At 40.9% G+C, this 25,325-nt stretch overlaps 2 protein-coding genes across 12 annotated transcripts in view; one reads left to right on the forward strand and one right to left on the reverse strand.

Moving 5' to 3' along the window:
- Positions 1–577: 577 nt before the first annotated feature.
- The window catches only part of EPC1 (enhancer of polycomb homolog 1), a 68,054-nt gene continuing 43,306 nt past the window's right edge, over positions 578–25,325 (forward strand). For 9 of the 11 annotated variants that reach the window (XR_008731706.1, XR_008731707.1, XR_008731708.1 and 6 more), the window contains exon 1: positions 17,673–18,105. Coding sequence is in view for 6 of the 11 variants with exons in the window: in XM_055706921.1 (XP_055562896.1) it covers positions 17,953–18,105 (153 nt within the window). In the remaining 5 variants the exon portion in view is untranslated. Of the gene's footprint in view, positions 739–1,439; positions 1,618–17,672; positions 18,106–25,325 lie in introns of those variants that run through there. The other 2 variants (XM_027809962.2, XM_014282535.3) reach the window with 2 other exon arrangements.
- On the reverse strand, positions 16,872–17,726 carry LOC129735879 (translation initiation factor IF-2-like). The gene has a single exon (XM_055707627.1). It carries the CDS (start codon positions 17,724–17,726, stop codon positions 16,872–16,874), a length of 855 nt encoding a protein of 284 aa, XP_055563602.1.

Genomic DNA, 25,325 nt, shown 5'->3' on the forward strand with positions numbered 1-25,325 from the left:
TGCAAAAGAATACATATTGTGAAATGCGTACTTCTATGCAAGAGGCCTAAATGTCAGTTATCGCCAAGAATCCTCATTGCAGTGTCCACTCTGTGCCTACTTAGACTCACAGAGTCATTTAGGTTGGGAAAGACCTTTCAGACATGCTCACTTAGGAGACTGTAATATGTTAGGGGGTGGTTTTATCTTGCCCTGAACACTGAAAGCGTTCGAATTTGCCCGTCTTTCCACAGCACTGCTCCAGCAGGGACTACCTGACTCAGCTCACAAACTAGAGCCACAGCATCAGATTTCCCAACCCACTTAATTTGAAAGCCTGCCAAGATAGGTGAAAGACCTTATAAATATGTAAAGCAGGAAGTTCAAATTACACAGTGATGTAAATTCCCAGTGATTGATGCCCTTTAAAAAACAATAAAAATCCTCGAGAAAGTACAACGTTGGTAAATCTGCTTTACTAGCCGTGATGTCTGGGGGTGCCGTACGGAGTTTAGGCGATGCATTGTACTTTTCGTGCGGATTTTATTTTGGATTTCTACCACTTCCTGGAGGCCAGGGGGAGGCACAGTGGGAGGAACCGAAAAACTCAGTGCCACAGCCATTTTGTTTGTGGGCAGCATGGTAGAATTCTGTCAGTCAGTATAAGGAGGGGTTTTTAAAACAGTATTTATGGAAAAACTATTCCTGCCGTAACGGATGTATCTGTTGAATTTAGTGTTAATTTAGTTCTTTCATAAGGTAGGTATTTCTATTTGTAAGTACATTGAGTATTTGTTTGGATTCAAGAGTCTCCACTTTCCAGGAATCATGGATTTTGTTTCAGGCATGACTGGCTTTTCTAGATGCTGGGAGGCTGCCGGACCCCGGCGGGCCGGGCTGCGGGGCCGCCCGGGGCCGCGGGGAGAGGCCGAGGGATGCGCTCGGCTGCAGAAACTTGCTGCGGGGTTAGGAGTGGGGGCTGGGCGGGGGGAGGGAGAGCGGCAAAGTCTCGGAATTATTTTCTCCAGCTGTCTTTCTTTATTAATTCTCAAGAGGCGGCTTCTGTCACTGAAGGGAGGGATGAGGCCGAGGGGTTGCGCGGAGCGAGCCGTAGTTTTGCAGTGTCACCGAAAACCAGCGCTAGACTTTGGTCCTGTGTGTTTCAAAGGCGGGTGTAAAATGGCACACTGCATTTTTCCAGGCGGCGGTGGCGGCGGTCGGCGGCGGGGGGGAGCGGGGAGGGGGGGCGGCGGGGCCGCTGCCCGCGGAGCCCATCGAGCCGCCGGCGGCCCTGGCAAAGTTGTGACCCCGGCGGCAGCGGGGGCTCCCCCGCCCCGGCGCCCGCCGCCCGCCGGCATCGCCCGCAGGCTCCGGGGGAAGCCGCCTCCTTCCTCGCCCGGCCATCCTGACGGGGGTGACGGGGAGCGGGGGGAGGAAAAAAAGAGAGGGGGGGAGAAAAGAAAAAAAGAAACAAAACAAAAAAAAAAGGAAGAAAAAAGTCTCACCACTTTTTGCGTTTGCGAAATATTTTAAGGATGTTCGGGGAGCCCTTTGCAGCATGGAGGTGGCTGGCTGTAGCAGCGCGAGGATGCGGTCCATATTGTTACAGCCGTTTTGCAAGGACTGCCTTCTCCGAAGGTAAGTTTGTGGTTTTAACCAAAAATATTTGTTGCTGCGGTCTTTTTGGCGTGTATTGGTGCGGTGGAGGGTTTTCCTTGTGTTGATGAACAAAACGTAGCCTTGTATTTTTCTTAGCTTTGATCTCATGTATCCCACCCAACAGTGTCTCCTTAGTATCGACAATTACTGAAGTCAGTTTTGTTTCCTCTTTAAAATTTTATTCACGCGAAGCTTAACAGCAATTTCAGCTCAATTTAAGGCTGTAAGAACTCGGATATTTTCCAGATGGACTTGTTTTTTTGGTTCTGGCTTTTTGTTTGGAGGGTTTCTTTACCGAGTAATAAGCGGATCCAGAACCAAATATATGACTGTCTTTATAAATATAACGCAGCTTTAATATATTAAGAAGCATATTATGTCGCTGCTATATGGTCGTGGCTAAAAGAGTTTACAATGCCATTTGTGATGGCCCTTGATGGATTACTTTGGTCTAAAGTACGGGGGGAAACTGCCCTTGGTATGGTGAAGGTGGAGATTGACATAACAGGGTTTATATTAAGTTATGTCTCTTACTAAACAGCGACCTTTTTATTTACAAATTAGCGCTCTTGTGGCAATTAGCTGAAAGCATTAGTTATATAAAGGTCCTTATTTCACCACGTTTCATTTAGATGTCTTGGCATTCGGCTTTTTTTTTTTTTTTTTTCTTGGGGCGGGGAGGGGGGCAGGAATAAGTGGTTTGTTTGTTGTTCTTTTTCCTCCAGGAAGGTACATTTGGGAGACATTTTGTAATTTTGGGCATTTTTCTAGGCGCATTTTTTTTTTTCACACGGTGGGAGATCTTTTTTGTTTTGCATTGCTGGGTGCTGGCGGCGCTGCGGCGCTCCGAAACAATTTGTGTCCCTGGCTGGGGGGAGGCAGAGAAAGGTGGGGCACGGTTTGATCTATTGTATCTTTTCCTTTTCTCTGTATCAAAAGTAACCGCAGATTAGTTAGAAAGACGATTGAATCGTATCTCTGAAAAATTGTAGTGTTCCATGAACTATGGCCCGGAACAGGCATGACCTCACCCTTTCACTGGTTTGTGTAATGAAGCGGATTTTAATTTATTATTTTTTTTCCCAATCCTGTACCTAGAGACCAGTTTTCTTCAGTAATGAGATTTTCGGCCCCACCCCCAAAATGATTTTACAGTGGCTGCAGATAAAAGGTTTTAAAATGATTTTTGCATACAATATGGAAGGCTTTGGTGTACACATTTATTGTGCAACTAGTCCATTGTTTGCTTGTTGTGAAGTTAAAGGTTATATTCACCGCCAGTTATTAAACCGTAAGGTCCCTCTTGCTCGTGTGCTTGCATGTGCAAATTTCTTGTGGAGGTCTGTAGGAGTTTGGATTGTGTATGATGGTGGGATTGTAAAGGGAAAACCTCACGTAGTCCTTCAGATTGTAACAGGATTCACCTGAGGTGGGTGGATTTTTTCTTTCCTGTTGCTAAGTGGAGCTCGTGTTTTCCATGTATTTATAAAAGTATATATATATATATTTTAATATATGTCGTTTTCTTTTGTTACAACCTACAGATCACCTCAGTTCTAAGTGCAAATGTTTTAGAAGGCTTTCTGCTAACATCCATATTAGATGCTTAAGAAAACAGAAGTGATTAATGGTCTAAGAAGATGGGTGGGAAGACATAGTCAAGCCTGTGATCTAGGCATATATTAGAAAACTCAACAGGTTCGGGAATAAATTTAACATTAAATGTAGCACATTTTTAAGGAATCAATGGGCCTATTATTTTGGAGTGATATGAAACTGACAAATTTAAGAGACCTTTACATCTGTTTTACATTCCGATGTCTTCACTATTTTCAAAGAATAAATTTGAGAAATGCTAGACAGTTTGAAACAGTCTTTTCTCATCAGCATTTGACTTTTCAGAAATGCATTTAGATTTTGTTTTTAAGGAAAGTTTGCTCATGAAGTTACTTTATTTCATGGAAACTGAAAGACAACTTCAAGTAGATACCTGCAATTGTCTCCTTTTTTTCTTCTTTTTTCTCTTTCTCTTTTTTTTTTTTTTTTTTTTTAGGTAAAATTTACTTCTGTCAGGTAAATATATCTTGTAACCTTCTTCTGGTAAGAGACATCAATATCCAAGAGAGCAGTCAGCTTTTAGCATCTCTTCTGTGTCAGACAAGATGTGCTTTTATGAAGTCTTGGCTAGAGCATAGAGTGCTGTTGGCCTATGACAGTGCAATGTGACCATTACATCTTCTGTGTCCTGGTACAACTCTTAGGTCTTGAGAACAAGTATCAAGATATGGACCCTCTTAGAAAACGTGGATTTTGGACATCTTCCATCTCTGAGACTTGATCACTGGGTCACAAGGTTGGAATTTCGGGTTATGCCACTGGAAGTAGAGCCAATCATTGAATCTATTACAATGATTATAAATCTTAGGCAATCACTGGGTTATTTACATCTGAGTAATTCTGATACAACTTTCATTTTCTTCTTTACGTCATGTAGACCAACATTCAGTTTGCTCACCCATAGACAACAGTACTGAGCAAATGATAAGCTGAAGGTAATTTCATGTTTCTGCTCCTCTTGTCATCCTGGACTATGAAAGTGATGATTTCTTGTGACTGCAGCCTGTGCACACAGGCCATGAATGAGCTGATTACTTGTGATGTCGCTGCTCAGAGTCAGCTTCTAGCTCAGTAAAGTCAGCAAGAACAAGAATGCTGAACAGAACTTGCTTCACACTTGCTCTTCTCTTTCTCATTCAGCTGGGGCTACTCATTAACATTGGTTATGGTTTTGCAACTTTGATGTTGCATCTGATGAAAGTGTCTGCTCTTACTACTACCAGGAAGTCATAAGAAGAGAGGAGTGAAATGCTGCTGTTTTGCAATTCAGCAGTTTTCTCACTTCTCTCCTGCTTCCTTTCTGAGCCATTGTTGAACAAGAAATAGTTGCCAGCAGATGTGTTGCCAATAAGGAATAAGAATGGATTAAGATTTAGCATCCTTTCAGAGCTGAATAGCAACTAATTTACCTTCTGCATCTTGTGCAGAAATGCCTGGAAGAGTCATTACTGATGGGCAGGTCTGTTGGGATTGTGTTTTTCCCGGCTCTGCTCCTTCTGAAATGTCTGTCTGTGGAATACCAGGACCTAAAACATAAGGGTTTTTTGTTTTGTGGTTGGTGGGGTTTTTTTTCTTTCTTTGTGGGTTTCTTCATTTTGTCGCCTATATATCCCTTCCTTTCTAAAATGGCAAAACTAATATATTTTTCTCCTAATATAGCTTCCCTTTTACCTAGAAACTCCATATAGACTTCATACACCTTTCAAAGATATTTGGCTCTCTTGGGTTAAAACTATCTGAAGTATAGCATCCTACTGCAAACCAAATAATCTTTTCCAAGATCTTAACTCATCCTGACTGACCAAAATGCTCTGTGTGCCTTCATGACATTCTTCCTGCTCCTAATGTTACTAGTATTATATACTCAAGTAAGAGGCACAGGGTAAAGATGGCACTCTGTCTAAAATTGTCATAGAAGCGCAGATGTGTAGATCCCAGGCAGATTTAACCAGCTTCCAAAGTTAGCCAATAATAATGTGAAGACAGTTCCCCAGATGTGTGCTAGTGGTATAAAAGAACATTATTTGTGACTTGGCTCAAACGAAAGCCATAACTCCTGCTTCATTCACTCATATATCACTGTGTTCTCTATTTTCCTATGGTGATAACGTACCTTAGCGTTTGGGACTCCTGGCTGTTCCCTTTTGAGGATTCTAAACTGTTTATTATTTCCTTGATCCAACACTCAACAAGGTTTCAGGATGGGGTGAAAAGGTGTCTTTATGTTCTAAACCTTGTGACATAGTCTTGTTTCTCACCTTTCTTATGTCATGACTTTGCTATCTGTAGTACTTCACATCACACGTCAGCATCAAGTTACAGGGATTAATAATTTTTTTAAAACTTGCTTCAAGGGTCACGTTTCCCAGCTGTGAACAAAGGATGATATATTTCTTGCTCGTTTCAGACTTTCATCTTCTAGAATGTTAGGTTCCTCCTCACCTCTTCCAGACTGGTATTTGCATGGCTTTTCAGTGTTACGAAATAATCTGCTCTACCTCCTATATGCCAGAGGCAACCACATGGCTAGCGCATCCTTCCACCTTTTAGCATTCCTCATATTTTTCTTCTTTTATCAAACAGCTTGAGAAGTTAATTCATGTTATAGTGAAGAGGTCCAAATCCTTGAGACAATCTTAGATTTTAAATGCTTTAGTAAATATAGGGGTGGGGGGTGGGGGTGTCAAGGGGCAAATATCAATGCTTTCAAACATTATTTCTCTGGCTTGCTGTTTTGAGCAACAAAGTATGCCTTGGACACATATGACTGACTGCATACCAGTGGCTTCAGCTCCCATAGGCTTCTTTAGATCCTTTGTTAAGTCATGTTTCCAGGATATTGTGTTACCACCCGACCATCCTTTGGCCCCAGCAGCAAGATAGTACCAACACTACAAACTTCCTTAATAGGAAGGGTTTTTTTCATAAATTCCCTACTGATAATAGCTAGAGCCTAAAATCGGTGGTCAGAATTTGACCCTTAAAGTAGGTATGACAGTGCTTAAAAAGTAAGTAAGTTTGCTAAAAATTATTCTTTCTGCTTATCTCTGTCAAACAGAAAGAGATAGGAACTGCCAAATAGCATGTGAGTACTAGTCTTCACTAGTTGTGCAGGGAGTTGAGATGCTGTTGTAGAGGGCCCAGACGGTAAATGGAAAGTTGCTCAACGGCATACAATACCATACAATAGAAAACAGTAGTTACAGATGCCAGTGTCTGTTGGTTTGAGCACCAGTAAAAATAGCAAGAACTGTAAATGCTAGGCCTTCTGCAGTCTGTGGGAATTCAAACCTGGAGCAAAAGGTCTCAAAAGATGGGAGGCTGACTGTCCATCTTCTGTTGTTGAAGACAATCTGGATCACTTTAGCTAGGGAAAGATAAAAGGAGTTAGATATTACAATGTGTTGAGCACTGGGATTCCCAGAGGAAGAGGGAAAAACGCGGGTCGGATCTCATCCCTGCTCTGAGGTCTGTTTCATGGTTTTTAGTTAATAATGTTTAAATGCAAAATGTAGGAAGCCCCAGGAAGAGGGAGCAGAATCAAGGACTTGTTCCTTCCAGGGCAGTCCACTTCTTGTCAGGTTCCATTTTGGTTTTTCTTTGGGACCTGTGCTTACAAGTGTATGGTTAGATAACTAGGTAATGAGCCTGTCAGGTGGTGTTAACTCATGCTTCATGGTGTAACAGTAAACTATGCTTCTGAATAAATTGGAAGCACTGTATTGTAAACCCTTGATGTAAAACTTGCTTCACCATACTTTAGATGGGTATTGTTAAATCTGTAAGCATAGTCATTGAGAAGAAACAGGTCAAGTAAATCACACCTTTAAAAAAACTAATAACAAAAAGTCCCCTCACAAAAAAAAAAAACAAACAAACCAAAAAATACTGGATTTCTGCTGCAATATGAACCAGCTTTTAAACTTCACTGAGTATCCTGATCAGATCTCCATCTGCCTAGTATGACTAGCTCAGATGTGAATGTTCTTACTTAATCAGATAAATCCCATGCCCCAATGATTACTTATACTAACTTGTGCGTGATTTAGGCAATGAAAAGTTAGCTCTTTAATCCTCTCTCCCCTTCAGATGTTTAAGAAACTTGCTAAATGGATGCAAGATGCCCCTGGCCTCACAGGTGTGTACATCCTGAATATTGATTAACACAAATAAAAGAGTTTTCCATGTTTGCTCAGAGTAAAAGAATAGGTGACTCAGATCTGTGCCTTTCAGCATTACAGGCATCCTTGAGGTCCTGTATGTGTTTACTAGGAATCTTGGTGCTGCCATAACCTGATGTCTGAAAGGATAATTTCTTCAAAGGGTCATTTTACCTGATAGCTTTTCATCTGTAATGCCAGGTATAGATAGGGCGTGTTACCTGGATGAATTGGTTCAGAGAGTTTTTTTCTTAAGAAAATACAAAATTTAATTTAAAATGTTATAATGCAGAGCAGTTATGCCAGTTGTGATGGTCTCAAAGGTACCTATCTATACGATATAGAATATCTTGATGCCTTTAGACAATGTGATTGTGTATTTAAAATTCAAGAAAAGTGCCACAATTAGCATATTTTAAGGAGAAGCCATGCTGTATAACAGAGGGAAAAAAAATACATGACTCTGCACGGAATGAATGAAGATTCCATAAGAAAGTATTCTGATTTCTTTTGTCATCTCTGAATCAATTTCCAAGTTAAAAATTGGGTAATGCAGGAATCTGTGGAACTTGGAAGCTCTAGTCAAGCAGACTTTCAGATGAGCTACTTGAACGTGAGAAACTGTTCTTCCTGACTTGTACGTTCTCCCCGGCTTTTTAGGTCATGTCCTTTTGTGCTAACTCTTCCTGAGTTTTCTTACAAATCAGATGAATTTCAGCAGACTTGGCACTCGTGACCAGCACCTGGCTTGTGCACAGGGCCCTGTGTTAACGACAGTGGTTTGTCCTCTTCTCCTGGGCAGATCAAGTGCCAAGCTGTTGCCTCACAAGCGGAGCTGGTCACCCGGTGTGCAGGGAGCCAGGCTGGTACACAGAGCCGAGGTATCAGTTACTGGATCTGCGCAGAGGTGGGTGCTAGGTGGTAAATCTACAAAGCTAGCACACCTCTAAACACATAGTCAAACGTTTTATACACTTTGAACAATTGTTTACAATCACATTTAGTCACAATTCTCATTGTTTCTTAGGAGCCTCGTCTCCATTTAGAGGTACAGCATTCTTTTTTTCACAGTGCATTTTCTGTGGGGAGGGGGCTTTGTTAGTAGGGGGCTTCCTTGGCTCGAGGGTGGATCTTTTAGTTAGGCTGATTAGGAGAGTTCACACAGTTCAAGCAGTTTTCTGTTTGGTCTCATTGACTGTTTGGTTCTCCTTGAGTTTATCTTGTTATGCCCCAGCTTGACATATTTATGGTGTCTATTCCTTCCCTCAGGGCCATGAACTATTTGCAACATCCTCTGTTTTTCAAAGCCTTTCTTGCTTTTCATTATAGATATTTACATATTTTGTCTAAATTTCAAGTTAAATAACAGATTGACCTTCTATTGATCACTTATCTGCGAGCCCATTGACTACAAAACAACTGTAAAATGCACTGTTTTAATAAGAGAATAAAAATGGAGTGTCTGCATGGAGAGAGGTGAGGGGCTGAAAGACCTGACTGCTTGTACTCTAAATGATCTGAGAAAACTGCTTTCTACTTGGTTGTATTTCTCAGGTTGCCCTTACAGCAGACTTGAGGATTTCATTTGGGGGGGGCTGGGAGGAGGAAGAAAATGCAAAAAATGCCAGTGATATCACATCAGATTGAGTTTTCTGTGCCCACTTACCTTAGTGACATAGAGAAAACTATATAATATGATTTCTCAATCTTTCTTCTCAGGACAACTTCATATTTCCATCTAAACAAAAACACTTTCCCTCTCAACATCTGCCCACCTCCTGCAAGTTTTTTTCATTCTCTAAATGTCAAAAAACCTCTGAAAATGTATTTTCTCCAAGTTAAACCAAACAGTTTTTAATTTTTATGCCTGATTCTATCATTCAAATATATATACATGTGTGTGTATATATTATATATATATATATATATATATAAAATAAAAACAGTCTTACCAGATCAGTTCAGTATTCAGATCTAGCCTCTTCTGCTGGATATGTATTTTCAAACTTACTAATTAGCTTTTTTTCCCACTAATACAGCAATATTATTTGAGCTTTCTGAAGTGTTTATAGAAGTGTTTGGTTATAAATACGATCATGATTAGTTTGTATCCCAGGAGACAATATCTTTATAACATCCTGTCATGGTCGATTTAGAAGTATATTTCAAAATACAGTGTGTAGTGTAAAGAAATCCACGTGAGGTTGAAAGAATTTTTGTGTGCTTGCAAACTAATACCATCAGACTTCTGAAATCCAAAAGCTGATCTATTTATGTTTTTTTCCTTTCTTTGGAGAAATTTATTTACCTTAAGTAGAGGTGGTATAGCCTGTGTTAAGTACTTAATAATACAATCCTATTAACTTGATCTGGAATTCATAAGAGTTTAGTTATACTGTAGGTATGTAGGTATATTCCACTAACACATTAAAAAAAATAAATATATATATATCTTGACCACCCCCTACTTCTACTCCATATGCATCACACACATCAGGAAATGCCTCTTCGTTCCAAGATGCAAGTATACTTTTCTGCACCAAAAGACTTCTGAAGCTTAGATAATTCCTACCTAGATATAAATCAATGTTTTTCTGAATTGTCAGAGGCAAGCACACAATACTACTTTTCGTTCTGATTCAGAAACTGCAATTTAAAGCATTTGACATTATAGAGTAGATAACAGACTATAACTACATTATTTAACATCAGCAATGCAATTCTGAAGTTTTGCAAATACTTGAATATGCCATCAGGAAACTCTAAAGCACTTGAAACAATTTTCAGATATTGACTTGCAGGATAGAAATCCTGTCTTGGGAGTGGAAGGTATTAATGTTAATTATTTATTTAAAAAATATTTTAAAAGTTAGAACATATGAGTTTACCTAGATTGAATATGCTATATATTTGCACATACATAGAGCCATGCATTTGATGGTGTAGTAGTAAACTTTCTAAATTTATGCAGAGGAATGTAGCTTGTCCCCAGTTTAGTCCTTTATCCCGGCTTAGTGTGTGAGCACTGTGGCAGCCTAAGGTTTATGTGGTGGTGCGGTGTGTGTGTTTGTGGTGTGCGGTTTTTTGTTTATTTCTAGCTTAATTGAAAAAAAGGTCAATTGAAGGATTCAGGACAGTGTGCATCACTGTGCCTACCATCTATGTACAACGGATCTATGTACAACAATAATTTCTCGATTTGTTTTACATTTCTAGCCTTTCACCTTATCCTATGCAGAATATAAAAGTAGTCTAGACTAATCTCTTTGATTAATGAATTAAGAGTTGCATTGGCAAGAGGATGTGAGACTTTTGAGACTTTGTAAATTTGGTTTGAGTTTTGTTGGTTGGTTGGCTGCGTTTGATTCGGTTTTTGTTTACTTTTTCTTGTTTGTATTTGGCTTCCAAAAAAAACCCCTTGATCCTTTGCATTTCCAGCAAAAAAAAGGATAAGAGCCAGCAGAAGGGCAAAAATCTTCTACTGGAAATGCATAACCATGTGATTAACCTCACTTGACTCAGAAATTATTCATGTGTTATAAACCAATGTTTGCAGAAGTCCATGCCTAAGTAAGAGGTGGCTAGCCTGTCTGCCCAGCTCAAATGTTGTTTATCATAATGTTTTAGAGTGATTAGCATGAAAAAAGAATAAATTGATTTTAATATTATTATTGTCTTGTATTTCAGAATAGAAAATGTTTTAGATAAAGGTTTTAAAAAAACCTGGAGCATGAAGTCAGAAACTTCTGCATTTTTTTTTTGGCCACCACTCCCCCTTTTTTTTTTTTTAACTTTGCAAAAGGGTACTCCTTAAAACTTTGTCTCTCTTACTACTTAATCCTATAAGATTATTCTGTGAAACAAGTTGCTGGAGAAGATTACTAAAGCAAGAATTCAAGGTGCGTCTAACCTAATATTTTGGAAGGAATACATATTATGGAATGAAATGGAAGAAGAAACAGAAATCACTTGTCTTTTAACCCTTACAATTCTTAGGATAACTATTCTGGATCCATTGAAACTTAAACAGGGAAAGATATATTTCCATACAGAAGGGTCTCAATACAATTTTTATCTTTTTTTCACTGCTATATCTAACAGAATAGCTGCTTCTACTGTTATGTGTTTTCCCTATACACATACAAACTTAAATCTCCTGAACAAGCTATATAAAGGAAGCTAATTCCTTTCTGACAGTACTAAAAAACTCCCACAAACCCTTAGTGCCTTCAGATACATTTTAGGTAAGAGAAAGGCAAAATGGGCTCCTATCTGTACAGGTGATGTTGGGACAGAGGTTGAGTCTGTAAAATAATAATCCTAAGACATTAGTTCTTGCAGTCTTTCTGCACCTCCTATGGAAGCAGCTGCCTCCACCATCTTTAAGAGCTTAGCTACAGCTGCAAAAGTAGACATGTGGTAACAGCTTTTGCTGCTTCTCTCTCAGCTTTGTTTCTTCTCAGTAGAATTGCTGGCTAGTGACTTTTCCTCCTCTTTTGGATGTAGCTCGTTGGCATAATGCCTTTGAGGCTCAGCTTAATTTCCCTGAGGATGCTGGACTCATCCAGTATGCATACCTACTGTTGAATATGTATGGCTGGCAACCCATTCCCCAAATAAGACTACACCATTAAATCAGCATTAAAATCCTTCCACTCATATAGAAAAATGTTGCCTGTTATAGATGTACTTGAAACTGTAAAGCCCCACCCATACGAAGTGATACGTTAGCAGTCTGAAAGAAAATAAGAAATCCTTCCTTTACAGGCTAGTTTAGACACTAGTCTTGTATGCAAAGGTTTTTATATATAGCATATGATGGTGTATTACTGCTTTGAGTGTATATTAAACTGCATATACAGTTTGATCATTTTCACATGGTTTTGCACAGGTTTTATCATTCCAGACTACTATATTCTGTAGCCTTCACAAACTGTATCATGTGAAAGAAAAGGGCAGTGGCAGTAAACTAGCTAGTGAGGGAATATAACTTCTAGCATGGCTCTTTTTAAGTTGCTTCTGATTTATGTAGTTGGGGTTTTTTACTGAGTTGTTAAAGTATCTGATCAAATTCCCACTTGGTGCAGCTTCGTGAGCAAGGGTGCTGATACAAATGAAGGGGCAGTGCAGCTAGAGAGGAGAAAGAACAAATGGCAGCGCAGAAAGCCGGACCACAGTATCTTAAACTGATACTGTTAACAAAGGCAATATATGAGAAAGTGATAGTCTCATGGGAAGAGCCTTGAGAAGTACCTAACACATCTCAACCACGAACACCTAAAATAACTTAAGTGAATATATCAGCCCATTCTTTGAGATGCCAAAGCTATGAAACACTAAGTTATCTTTAAAAAAAGTGGCAGAAGTTACCACAAATGTGTTCTACACCGGTTTTGTAGTATGGGGTCTGAACTCTTTCAGTGTTTGACAGTTCCATTATCTCTTTTAAAACAGACAAGTTGACACCAGCAAATAAGGTGAAATTCACTATGAATTACATCAGTTCATTTATGGTTGAAATCTTCCTGCTGTTAAGATAATTTCTATATGCATCTACTTACTAGTCTAATGCGCCATTTTATAAAATAATGAAGAACCTCTAATGTCATATTTGCCTACACTTACCTCATTTTAATTCAAACTCCAGGTAGCTCACTGAGATGATCTAAAAGAATACAGCTATCTAATGTTACAAAATATAAAGAAAAAAATAAAGATAGCTGAGAAGCAAATGTGAACAGAAGCATCACCAGCAAATAGGAATATACTTACAGAATCCATAATAGCTTACTACAAAACAAAAGCGCCACCTACATCTTTCCAAATACCCTAAGAGTAAGGGAAAGAAATCAAAGTATAGTAACTTCATAACGCGTCATTTCTTAATACGTGATTATTGAAAGGGGGGGGGGGCAGGAAACACCAGTGATGCTTTTTATCAGTTCAGAGTAGTCAGCATTTATGGAGATAAAAGGCAAAAAACCAGGTCAACAAAATTGCTATATAAATTAACAATGAATTAGTGAGCTGTACATTAAGAGAAGCAGGGTGTTAAGTATTCCCAGAGTGAGAAAAATGAAATATTGCAAATATTTATGAATAAGCAAGTTAGTGTATCATTTAATGTACTCAGCATATTCCTCAGTTTATGAAAATACTTTATTATGTATGTAAAAACTTCTGTACGTAAAAACTATTTTTAAATAGTTGGCAAGTGAGAAATGTTTTACCTTTAACGTTCTACTTTTAATTCTTGTCTGGTAAAGTTTTAAGTAGGTACAAGAAAAGTATGGCTAGAAATGTGTGTAAGGAGTCAAATGTACTTGGTTTCTAATACCAGTTTGATTCTGTATTCCAGTGTATCTGTTTTGGGGGGAAAGACAAGGTAGGAAGACAGCTTCAAAAACTCTCAAAAACAAACACTATCCCCTTCCAATGAGGCTGGAGAGTGGAATGACATCAAATGTTCACTGTTAGTATAACACTACATATTGCTGTGGATATTTATTTTCTCAAATAAAGTCTTTCCTTAAAAGCAGAACAATATAAAACTCATATATGTAGTACCAGCCTTTAAATAAAGGCAACATAAAATAAAGGAGCTAAAGGTTGAAATAAAGTACTTAATTAGAGATAAACTAATATAAAAAACAAAACCAAGAATATATTAAAGAAAATAGGTTTTTTAGAAGTCAAACAACTGTCTCCTAGAATCTTATACACTTAAAATATGGAGTTGCTTGATTCCAGAAAACACCACAGATGACACACAGTTTAATCTATACGACCTTTATGCATCGCTATTTTGTGATTATGATTGCCATTGGTAGACAATATTAAACCCACGTTCAGAAGACTACAACTCATGCTTAAAGAAACTACTGAAATAGTTTTAAGCCACAAAACTAAATAAATGCTAAAATTTATAAAAAACCTTGTCAAATGGTACATGGAACTTGCAAACCAAAGTAGCAAGTTAAGTTTTTGCGCTTCACAAACCTGATTTAGATGATAACACAGAAGATCCCTTTCTGTAGCTGTACAGCTCAGGCTTGCTGGATCTCTGCCCTTAATGCTCAGTCTGAATAGAGTACTCTGAATGTATATTGAAATTTACCACTTACATAGCTGGTATACAAAGTTATTTCATTTTAGTAAAGCTTGTCATTTTAATTAAGTATTTTGAGACCATAAAAAGATGGAGCCTGAAATAAATGCCTCCAGTGTTAAAGATCTAATTTCAGTGGTTTGTACACCCACCCACCCCAGTAGTTAGAAATGCTGTATTCATTATATTTCAGTTACATCACAGTTCATTAATATCCAGGTTTTAAAATGGACAGACAGCACTTTGGTACAACAAAGGAGTTTATACTCACTGATCTTTTACTGAGAGCTGGCAAAGAGTATTTTGGTCATCATGCAAAACATACTAATTTTACATTAACTACTGTCATAGTGCAGCACTGATGTCTACAAATGTAATGTAAGCATGTTGGTAAATGCTACAAAATGGTAAAACAAAATATATCTGCATATCCTAACTGAAAGGAAGGTAAAACAGGAACATCAGTCTGTTTATGTTCTCTCTGTTTACATTTTTCCTGTTACCGCTTCTACAGAACAGAACTTAGGGCTGATGTCGCACTGTTTTCAAATACCACACTTTTCATCTTAATATCAAATTAATTTAGGTAATTTTGAGAACTAATCAACTTCTACAAAACAGTTAAATGCAATGTATTTTGTTGGCAAAACATTAGAAGCTGATGAGTCCAAGAGTTTCAGGCCAAAACTCTTTCTTAATGCATATTGTCCTGTTTGTATCCAAATGCTATTGTCCATTTTGCTTGTTCTGCACTTTTGCAAGCCTGTGGTAGGGTTAGAAATGCAAAGGTCAATTGAGGATAACTTTAAACTTGAATATTCTTTATCGTTCAGGATATTTTCTATACTTGCTTTTCATTTGTATTATTTTTCTTTCATCAGTGGAAGTGGAGAGTTTTATTTAATAGCTTATTTTTTGCTTAGCTGCCAGGTATTTAATTTTCATTTAGAGTTTTAGGTCAAAGCCAATCTATGAGAGCATGTTGTTTGGGTGGTTTGGTGGGGTTTTTTTTGTCATCACCTTACCTGTCTGTTAGTTGGATAAATTAAATTATTCAGTATTTGTGGAAAACTGTAGTTTTATGTTCAGTTTATTTTAGGATTACTATTTCTAGCTAGCACGTGCATTAAGCTTTAAAATTAGTGTAAAAAGCAGTATGCATTTTGTAACGTTTGGTTCCGATATAACTACCAAAATACAAATGAATACAATGATATTCCTTAGTTCATGCCACTCTCCTTTAGAAAAAAAACAAACCCCCCAAAACAACAAAAAAACCCTCAAAGCAAATCAACCCTCCTGTTAAAAAAAAAAAAAAAAAAAACCCAAAAAAAAACCTCTTTCTCCCTAGCAGCTGCTTTCCACGGCATTACCCGTTTGCAATACAGATATAATTTCCTGTCCCAGAGAGGCTGTGAAGCTAAATGACTTGCAGGTGAAACAGTTTGGGAGACCTATGGGGAAGTTAGACATGCAAATAGTTGGCTTTAAATTGCTGTTAACAACTATATCTAGCAGTATTTAATCCAGTGGCTAGGAGGTGGTTAAGGTTGAGGATGAGTGGTATTATTAAAGAGGTGATGCTATTAAAAAAATAAATGGCTTTTTCTTCTATTATAGAGATACCAGATTTTAAAAATTACTAAGCAAACTAAAGCTTTTCTAATGCTTTTGTTACATTTATGTCCTACTTTTGAAATTTCTATTTCCCAGGAGTAATATGTACTAAAGAACAAGTTCTGTCTACTGATTCTCATATAACAGCACAAAACTACAGTATTTTTCTTTAAAAGTAGAGGGATACTTAAAAGTCAAACAAACCACAATTTTTAATGAAAGCAAACATAACTTCAAGAAGGTGGATTTATTTAACTCTAGAACTAGAATTACATTATTACTTAATGCAAGAACATAACATACATAATAAGCACGTGAAGTGTTCCCTAACTAGACAGCTCTAGCGAGGGCCTGGGAGAGACGTTTTTTGACGTTTTTATTATGGCTGGGCTGTGGTGACCTGGGGCGGCATGTGGAGATATCGCTGAGACAAGTGAGATTCCAAATTTCCTACCCTTCTCTTATAGTAGAATACTGCACCAATTTAATCGAATCATTGAGATGTAAACGAGCTACCTAATGAGACATGCTCACATTAGTTCCAACCTTTGCCTGTAGCGAGTTCGCTAGAACGGGTAACGTAACTTAAATCCAGGCAAGGGTTAAACTAGTTCACGCGCCTGCACTTCGCTACCGGACCAAGTTTCTGAACGCCTCTGAGAAATAACGTTGTGGAGATGACCGCCTCTGGCCGTGCTAAGCGTTTTCAGGGAGGTGCCTGTGCGTCTCCTTCATTTAATACGAATGCGAACTGGGTTCCGCGGTGCAGGGAGGGCCCGGGCGCGGCGGGGGCAGCGGGTGCCGCCTGACTCCCGAAGGCGCCGCGGGGCGCCCGGGACAGGGGCTGCCACCCGCCGCGGCGCCCGGGCCGGGCCCTGAGGCGGGGAGCGCTGCCCCCTCCCTGGGCGGCTCCTCGGCTGCGCGGCCGCCCCGCAGTCGGACCCCCGCGCCGGGCGTCGCTCCGGCCGCTGCTCGGAGGCCGCCGCCCTCGAAGCGAAGCGGGCAGCCCCGCCGCCCGGCCGGGCCGGGGTGAGCTCAGCGCTCGGGGCAAGGCTGTCCTTCGGGCCGACGCCCGGCCGGCCCCCGGGTGAACGGAAAGGTCGGGGCCGGCGCTTTCCCGCTCCCCTTCCCCGGGCTTCCCGTCGCGCAGAGGCCGTCAGGGAAAGGCGCTGCCGCTCTTCCTTGGGGCAGGCTGCCCCTCCGGGGGGCGGCGGGACCCGGGGCCAGCTGAACCGCCTTGCCCCCGTAGGAGCGGAGCGCGCCTTCCCCGGCGCAACTCGGCGGCAGGCGAGCGGAGCGGCCCCGACAGCACGCCGAGGAGCAGGCCCTCCCCTCCTGCCCCGCCACGAGAGACGGGGACCCGCGGGGAGCCGCTGCGCCCCCACCCCCGCGAGCGGTGCCCCGTGCCCGCTGCCCGGCCGCGGCGAGCTCGGCCGCGCTCCCGAGCCCGCGCTCCCGTGCCCGCGCTGCGCGCGCTCTCCCCCGGGCGGCGCTGTGCCCGCGCCCCTGCGCGATGCAGTGTGGGAATGGCTGTGGCGCTGGGGTTGGCTGAAAGAGGCGGCCAGTCGAGGTTTAATGTCCGCCATGTTGGCCGTGGCGTATTGAGCGGAGCCGGAGCGGCGGAGGACAGAAGCCAGCGCCCAGCCCAGCCGCGCCAGCCGGCGCCGCCGGGCCCCGTGTCGGAGTGCGCCCCGCCCTGCCGGGGGAGCCCCGGTCCCTCCATGAGAGCGCTCGGCGGGGTCCGGCTCTCAGCTCGGAGCGCTCTTGCTGTCGCCCCCCCCTCCCCAGCCGGAGCCGCCATCGCCGCCTAACATGAGCAAACTGTCGTTCCGGGCCCGGGCGCTGGACGCGTCCAAGCCGCTGCCCGTCTTCCGCTGCGAGGACCTGCCCGACTTGGCCGAATATGCCTCCATTAACCGGGCCGTGCCGCAGATGCCCACGGGCATGGAGAAGGAAGAGGAGTCGGTACGTGAGACCCCCCCCCCCCCCCCGGCCGGGTCCCTCCATCCCCCCCGCACCCGGGGCCCCCACCTTCGCCTCTGCGCAAGCACAAAATGGCCGCCATCTTCTCCCCGCTCTCCCCGCCCGCCGGGAGGGGGGGGGGACGGGACCTGGGAAGGGAAGGCGCCGAGCCCGGCGGCCCCTTACCGCACCGTTCCCCAGCGCTTTCCTGCGGCCCCCTCTTCCCCCAGCCCGCGCCCCGCGGTAGCCGGCGGCCTTCGACGAGGCCCCGAAAGGCACAAAGGGGGTCACGTGATATCGCGGGCGGCCGCCATTTTGTCTCTTGGTTCTTGGGCCGGGCCTTGTGCGGCAGCGGCGCGGAGACGGGCTTCGGCGGCGCCGTGCCCGCTCTGCCCCACCGGGTGGCGCTGCCGAGCCGGCCGCCGCCGCAGGGGGCGCTCGGCGGCGGGTGGCGCTCGGAAGTTGTGGCTGCCGGCGCGGGAGCGCGCGCCGGCCCGGGCCGCCCTGTTGGGGGAGCGGGGAGCAGCGGCCGGGCCGGGGGCGGGCGGCGGGGCTGTCAGCCGGCATCCCCCCGCACGTGTGGCGGCGGCGTGCCTCCTCCTGACGGGCGGTACCGCCGCCCGCCCGGCTCGGCCGCGGGGCTGCTCCAGCGGCAGCAGCGCTCGGTGTTGCTCGTAGCGGGTGGGTGGGTTGTTTTGCTTTGGTTTGGGCGTTTTGTTTTGGGATTTTTTGCGGTGCGGGAGTTTGCCGCCAGAGATGGGAAGTGGAAGGGTTTGTGTTTGCTTTTATTTGAAAATCCTGCAAGTGCCTTCAGGCAGGCGTGGTGTGAGGAAAATTGTGATATTCGCTGCATGGAAATGCAAAAGTCAGTACTGAAGTACTACTCCGAGTAAGAAAATCCATCTTCGGAGGCCAAAAGCCTATCGGTTCCCTCTCAGTTTTGCTGTCTTAGTGGAGAATGAAACAAACCTTTTCAGACTTCAGGATAACTTAATCATTCACTCAGCGTGTTCCAAGACAGATATAACATTCAATAGCTGTTATTGCTGAAGACCTCTTCTGAAGTGGGTAACTTGTTTTCAGTGTTTGCAGATCTTTAGTTATTTCTTTGGTATAATCAGTTTTCTTCATTTGTGCATTAAGCACAGCAAATAGAACTGTAGAAATACACTTATGTGAACAGGTTTTGAAATCTAGTGATAAGAACAAATTCGACAATTTCATAGTCTTGACTTCTGCTAGCTGTCAGGCTTCTTCGAACGTGACGGGCTGTAAAGTTCCTGTTTGCATTTCAAGACCAGCAAACTTTGAGTTACTTCTTTAAAACTTAAACTACACATCTCTTCTTCAAATGTAGTCTTCTCTTTGTGCCGCTATTGCTGGAAGTTAACAGATTCTGTGAATTTTTATGAAATGTCTCTAGAAATCGTTCAGCCTGAAGAGTAGTACTGGGCATGTTGTTGTCTATTTAGTAACTACTCTCTGAGGCTTTTCTAGTGTACCTGCCTATCTACCATTTTAACATAATATTTCCAAGTCCTGTGCAAATAAGTTGCTTTAAACATCCACTAAAATGTATAATGTGAAACGTGGGGTTTCTTTATGGTTTTGTTTTGGTGCTGTTTGTTTTTGTGATGTGAAGGCGCTCAAAATTTTGGTGTGGCCATCCTTTTAGTAATATTTAAGCAGTAGGTAGCTATGCTTAGATGCTCATGTTCCTTTTGATGCAGTAGATGTATTCTGAGTTGGTACCTGTAGATTCCGAATGTGAGAGCACCCTTAATTTGCATGTGTAGCAGAACTTAAAATTTTGTTATATTTGCTATATGCTTCCTTGCCGAGTTTATTTCTCAGTTAAAGTGAGCAAGAGTGCATGCGTACATTTATGTAGAAATGTCAGGTTGCTATCTTTCTCTTTTACTGTTTGCGTGGCAGTTACAAGTTTTCAGGCTAGAAAATTACATTGGGTAACTATATAGCCTCCATAAACACAGAGACACATGTCCTAGCTAAGGAAAAGTAGTTCTGAGCAAGAGTAAATTTTCAAATGTTAATTGTAAGACTTATTTCTGTGGTTAACATGACACTTTTGTTTACTCAGTCTAGCTTTGAGGGTTAAACTTCAGAGCTGTAGGGGTTAAGTAGACGTTCTCCACAGTTTGCTCATGCTTTTGCTTTAAAAAAATGTGTACACACACCCCCAAGAGAAATTTGTTTGCCATAAGTAAACACGGGTGTCTTCCTGAATTCTTTTCAGTTCTTCTTGCATAAAATAGTTGATGTTAAACTCTTCCCCCTTCTTATTTCTGGACATTTGCTGAATTTCTTCCTTCCCTATTGTTACGCCAAAATTTTTCTCTTCAGTTTTATATTGGTGTTGACAAAGAGGCATGGTAGTTGACTCAAGTTATAATAAACCTTATAGATTTAATACCCTACTGCATCCTGTTTCCCAAACTTCACGCTGTGCAGGGTTTAGGGAAGTTGGGAGTTGCTAGTGTTTTGCAGCAGTTGAAGACTTGTATTAGAAGATTTCTTCCCAATACTTACAAAAATAACAGGTATTTTGTACTATCCATTTCTTTACAAACAGATGGCAAAGTATGTATAAGAATCTGGGGGGGGGGGATGGCTTCAACTAGTGTGAGCAAGCATTTATAACTATTTTATAAATAGAATTCTAACATTGCCTTGAGTTTTGCATAAATGTAATTTTAAATGAACACGTATTTGGAGTTAAGAGCTCTCCTCTTGACTAAGTAACTTTCCCTAGAGAAAAACGCAATCAAAGAGATTTAATATTCAAGCATCAAGTTACAAGATATTTAAATGACTAATTAGTGTTTTGATGCACAAAAAGGAATCTTATTTTGTTTCCCTTTCACCTTATCATTATTCCATCCTCTTCCTACAAAGAATAAATATGGAAAATAGTGCATCTTCATTAGTACAATTGGAACCTACAGTTGAGCAGCAACATTCTGTAAGTCTTGTGAAGGAAAAACGAAATCGCTACATTTATCTGAGTTCTAAAATACGCAACTGATGATAAGGATATAGTAACTTAAAAGTGACAGCTAAGGACCTTAAAGTGATGTTGATTCTATTAACAAGTAAAGTATACCTTTCTGCTTAGTCATAATTTCAGTTAGTGGATTTGCTTGGAGGTAAAGACTATAGTAAAAAGCTCTTTGACACACAGACAGAGGGACTTGAAGTTATCAACTGTGTTCTGACAGTTGATTTAGCTCCCAAGTTTCTAGGGTAAACACATTGTAGCTGTTGCCAAGTCTGTTGCTAAATCTGAGAAACTAAAAACTATCAGGATACATATGCATCTCTAAGAAAGAAAAAAAAATCACCCTTCAAAATGTAATGACATTTCGTACGCAATGCTAAACATCCCCTGCATTATCTCAAAATCCTGTTTTTGAGCAAAATGCATCCTTAGTGCTGTAATTTTGAGAACCAAACAATAGACCACTGTTAATACAGTAATACAGATTCGGCTAACAAATCCATTTTAATTCATAACAGCCTGAATAAAGTAGTAGATGGATTGGATTTTTTTTATCCTTTGTGAAAGATTAAAAAAAAAAAACAAAACAAAAAAAAACAACCAAAAAAAAACCAAACACAAAGTTATGTGGCCTTTTGTTTTGTGTTTTTTGAGGTGTTGCTTTTGTTTTTCCTTAACTGGAAATTCAGATTCTAGACTGAAAGAACAACAGCTGGAAAAGCAGAGCAGAGGTAGCTTTAGTTATTTGGGACAAAATGCCCTGCTGAAAAGGTAAGACAGTGATGCTTTTTGAACATGTTCAGTAACTTATGTTTCAGAAAGGAAGCATGCATAGCTCTACAGACATCCTAATTTGATGGCTTCCAAGCAAACCAAAGAAAACTATACTTGTTTTCCCTGTATTTTTCTGAAAGGGAAGGAGTTAGGACACACACTGCGTCCTCATCCTCTAGATTCTCTTAGGTAAGAAATAGAAACTTAAGGGTTTTTTTGAGACTGTAGATAATTAACAAAAAAATGGTTATGGAAAGTTACTGTGTATATAACTATTTTTTAAACTCTCTTCAAAAAGTCAAAACAAAGTTGTATTTGAAGCACCTCATATCAACATTTATAAGGCATATTTAAATTGTTAGGAAATGTGAACTTCCTAGCCAAAGCAGTGCCTCAACAAAGAATAGTGTGTGAGCAGAGATACTTATAATTAAATGTCCTAGTATACTTCAAAGACATTAATTATCTAAATAGGAGAATACAGCTATGTTGATGACATACCCATAGAACTGTTACTAGCTCTTGGTAATTATCATGGGTGTGAATTTTTTTGTTTTGTTTTCTTGAGTGAGTGTATCTTGATGTAAATGCTGGTATTACTGTGGTCATACTAAGGTTTTGGGTGTTACATTTCCATTTAGTCCTGTGTATATTCAAGTTTGTATAGGTTAGGTGGATATTTCTGTCAGGTAAACCTTTCTAAATCCTGGTGTCTCTGTCCTTGGTATTGCGGGGAAGGAACATAAAAGTGAGAAGTCCTGATGCTTTATTGTATCACTCTTAACTCCCTCTTCTGGTGATTAATCGTTGCCCTTATTTTAATTCTGGAGTAGCAGCTTTCTTGTCCTGCTAGATCTCTGCCAGACTGATGCACTATGTGGAGTTCTGTTTTTAAGGTTCAGAGTTTAAAATTTGAGCCTGCTTTCTAATTTTAGTTAGTGTTGCTAGCAGCAGGTAGAAGAATTGAGCACCCAGATTCTGAAATTATAAGATGTACAGCTGCTCATTCAATTCTTACTATTCTCCTTTGCCTATGTGTTGTGATATAGCCAACAGGTTGCACAAACGGTGGGATTAAGTCTGTATGTACAGTTGTCATCTGTAAATACTGTCATACTCTGTTACCTGGTGTTTGAGCAAAATGTTGACATATTTCAGAATGTGCTTTTGATCTCTTTAAATCCATAGTTGTAGTTACCTTCCCTGCCTTGGCTTTGGGGATGTTTAAGAAAAGCTTATTTGGTAAAATTTCATTATTAGACATAATATTTTTTTCCTAATACCAGTATGACCTGTCAGTATTTGCTAAATGCTGTGGAAGACCTGATGAAGCTAACCTAATGTTTAAAGTGTTCCAAAGTATTTGAATGAACGTATTTGCTGATAGGATGTGTCTTAATTTAGCAAACCACTACTTGGTTAACTTCCATTTTACACAGTTTGGGTAGGCTCAGGGATCAGATCCTCTCCATTAAACTACCTTGAGCCCAGATACCATAGATCTCTTCCAAGCAATGCCTGCACAGAAAATACGCCTGCCTTCTCCCAAATCTGCTCTGGAGGCATTGGGAGTTTACCATATCCATGTTCTCTTGATGCTGAAACAGCTGGTTTTGCCTTATCGAGGAGAAAGTAAGGAATGTACAAGGGGCCCATATGTCACCATCTAAATCATGAGGAATTTAAAAGGGTATAGCAGAGGTGTAGGGAGTCAGTGTATGAATGGTCTTGAATTACATCTGTGAACTTCACTAAATCTCCTTAGTCTTTTTCATTCATTACATTCTTGCCAGCTTAAGAAACTGCATTCTGTGTGTGTGTCCATACAAGTATGTATTTTCTTCTAACAACTGTGTTTGTGGCATCTAGGTACTCTTAAAATAATCACTACCTTGCTGATGCACAGTTCACTGATACTGTTTCAGGATCTTGTAGGGGCAATCAGAGTTACATGAATATAAAATCATTACAGATACTGTAACTGAATCATCAGTTTCAAGTCTGGATTATTTTTTTTTTTTTCTTTGAGATAAGGTCAGGAAACTCCCTATAAAGTTTTTGGTTTACTAATGGAAGAGAATTTGTGCTGCTGCCTTCCCCCCCCCCCCCCCCCCGGTTGTAGAAGTCAAGTATAATGTTGAAACAGATGAACTGAACTCCTTTAGTGGAGCTGAAACATTGAAGGGCTTAAAGTAAAGGGAGAGAGGAGAGAGAGAGATTTTTTGCATACTCTTTGATTCAGGAGTCCCACAAACTGGAAAAATATTGCTTCCTATTCATGTCTCTCTTTTCCCACCTTTTCTGCTCACTTGTAGTAAGAGGCGTTAATTTTATATGCCACAGTGTTCTTTTTTTGTGTGTTTAATTTTAAAAACGCTGAACTCGTAGATTATCAAACATGTATGCTCTTAGGAATCTAATTTGATAGGAGGGGAACAGAGAAATAAGGGTTTGTCGCAGTTTTGTCTCAAGTGTCTACAGATGCTTCAGTTCCGAGCTGGGGGAGATTCTTCTGTGAGCTCATATAACAGACTTAATTTACCGTTTGGTATTGAGCTTAGGAACTTACTTCAGACATACCTGTGTGAAAAAGATATGAAATCCTTAGCCTGAGAATTTTGAGAGAAAAAAACCCCATGACAGCTCACCACAAATATGGCCAAATTTCAAGTATATGAAAACTCCTATACCATGTCAAAATACTCAGGTGATTAAGTGTTTTCTTTTCCCCTTCTCTCTCTGTGTCCAGCTCCTGACTGGTAATATTGACAGTTTACTGGGTTTTTCACTTTACAATTACACCAAAGCTTTCTGTTCTGTTGTGTTTAATGTTGGAAGGTGTTCTGTGCACCTGAAAATTCATACAAGTTAGGAGTCTATCAGATGGTGAGGAGCAGCTTCTATAGTGAGCAATTTACGCACTGTCTCCGACTATCTAAAGAAACCGGTTAATTCTATGATATGAAACCCACCTGTACCAGCAGTGTTTTCTTTTTGAAGTCAGAGGGATGGTGGTGGCATAGACTTCTATTACAGAGTGGTGAGACTTATTTGAGGATGGAGTTTGGGGTTTTTTTTGTTGTTCCCCCTCCCCCCCCCCATCCCAGTTTGAAATAGGAAGAAGCAAAATTTACCATGATCAGCTAGGAACAAGAAGTATAGATTATGTCTGTGGGATTTGACAACTTCCTAGAAGCTAGCAGTTCTGTGTAAAAGATTAGGAATCATGATAGATGGCCGGTTTTTATATCATAGAGAAGTCAGACGCTAATTTGAAGTTGTAAGCAGGGGACTGCCATGAAAGTGGTTTGATAATGTGGTATTAGTTCTGTATATGAACGAAGGTGTACATGTCATGCTCTGAAGTAATGTTGAACATACTTAAGAGTTGGTTGATCATCAGTGCCTTTGGTTTTTTTCTGGAGTTGAT

This window comes from Falco cherrug, chromosome 4 (genome assembly GCF_023634085.1).
Source record: "Falco cherrug isolate bFalChe1 chromosome 4, bFalChe1.pri, whole genome shotgun sequence".
Lineage (NCBI taxonomy): Eukaryota > Metazoa > Chordata > Aves > Falconiformes > Falconidae > Falco > Falco cherrug.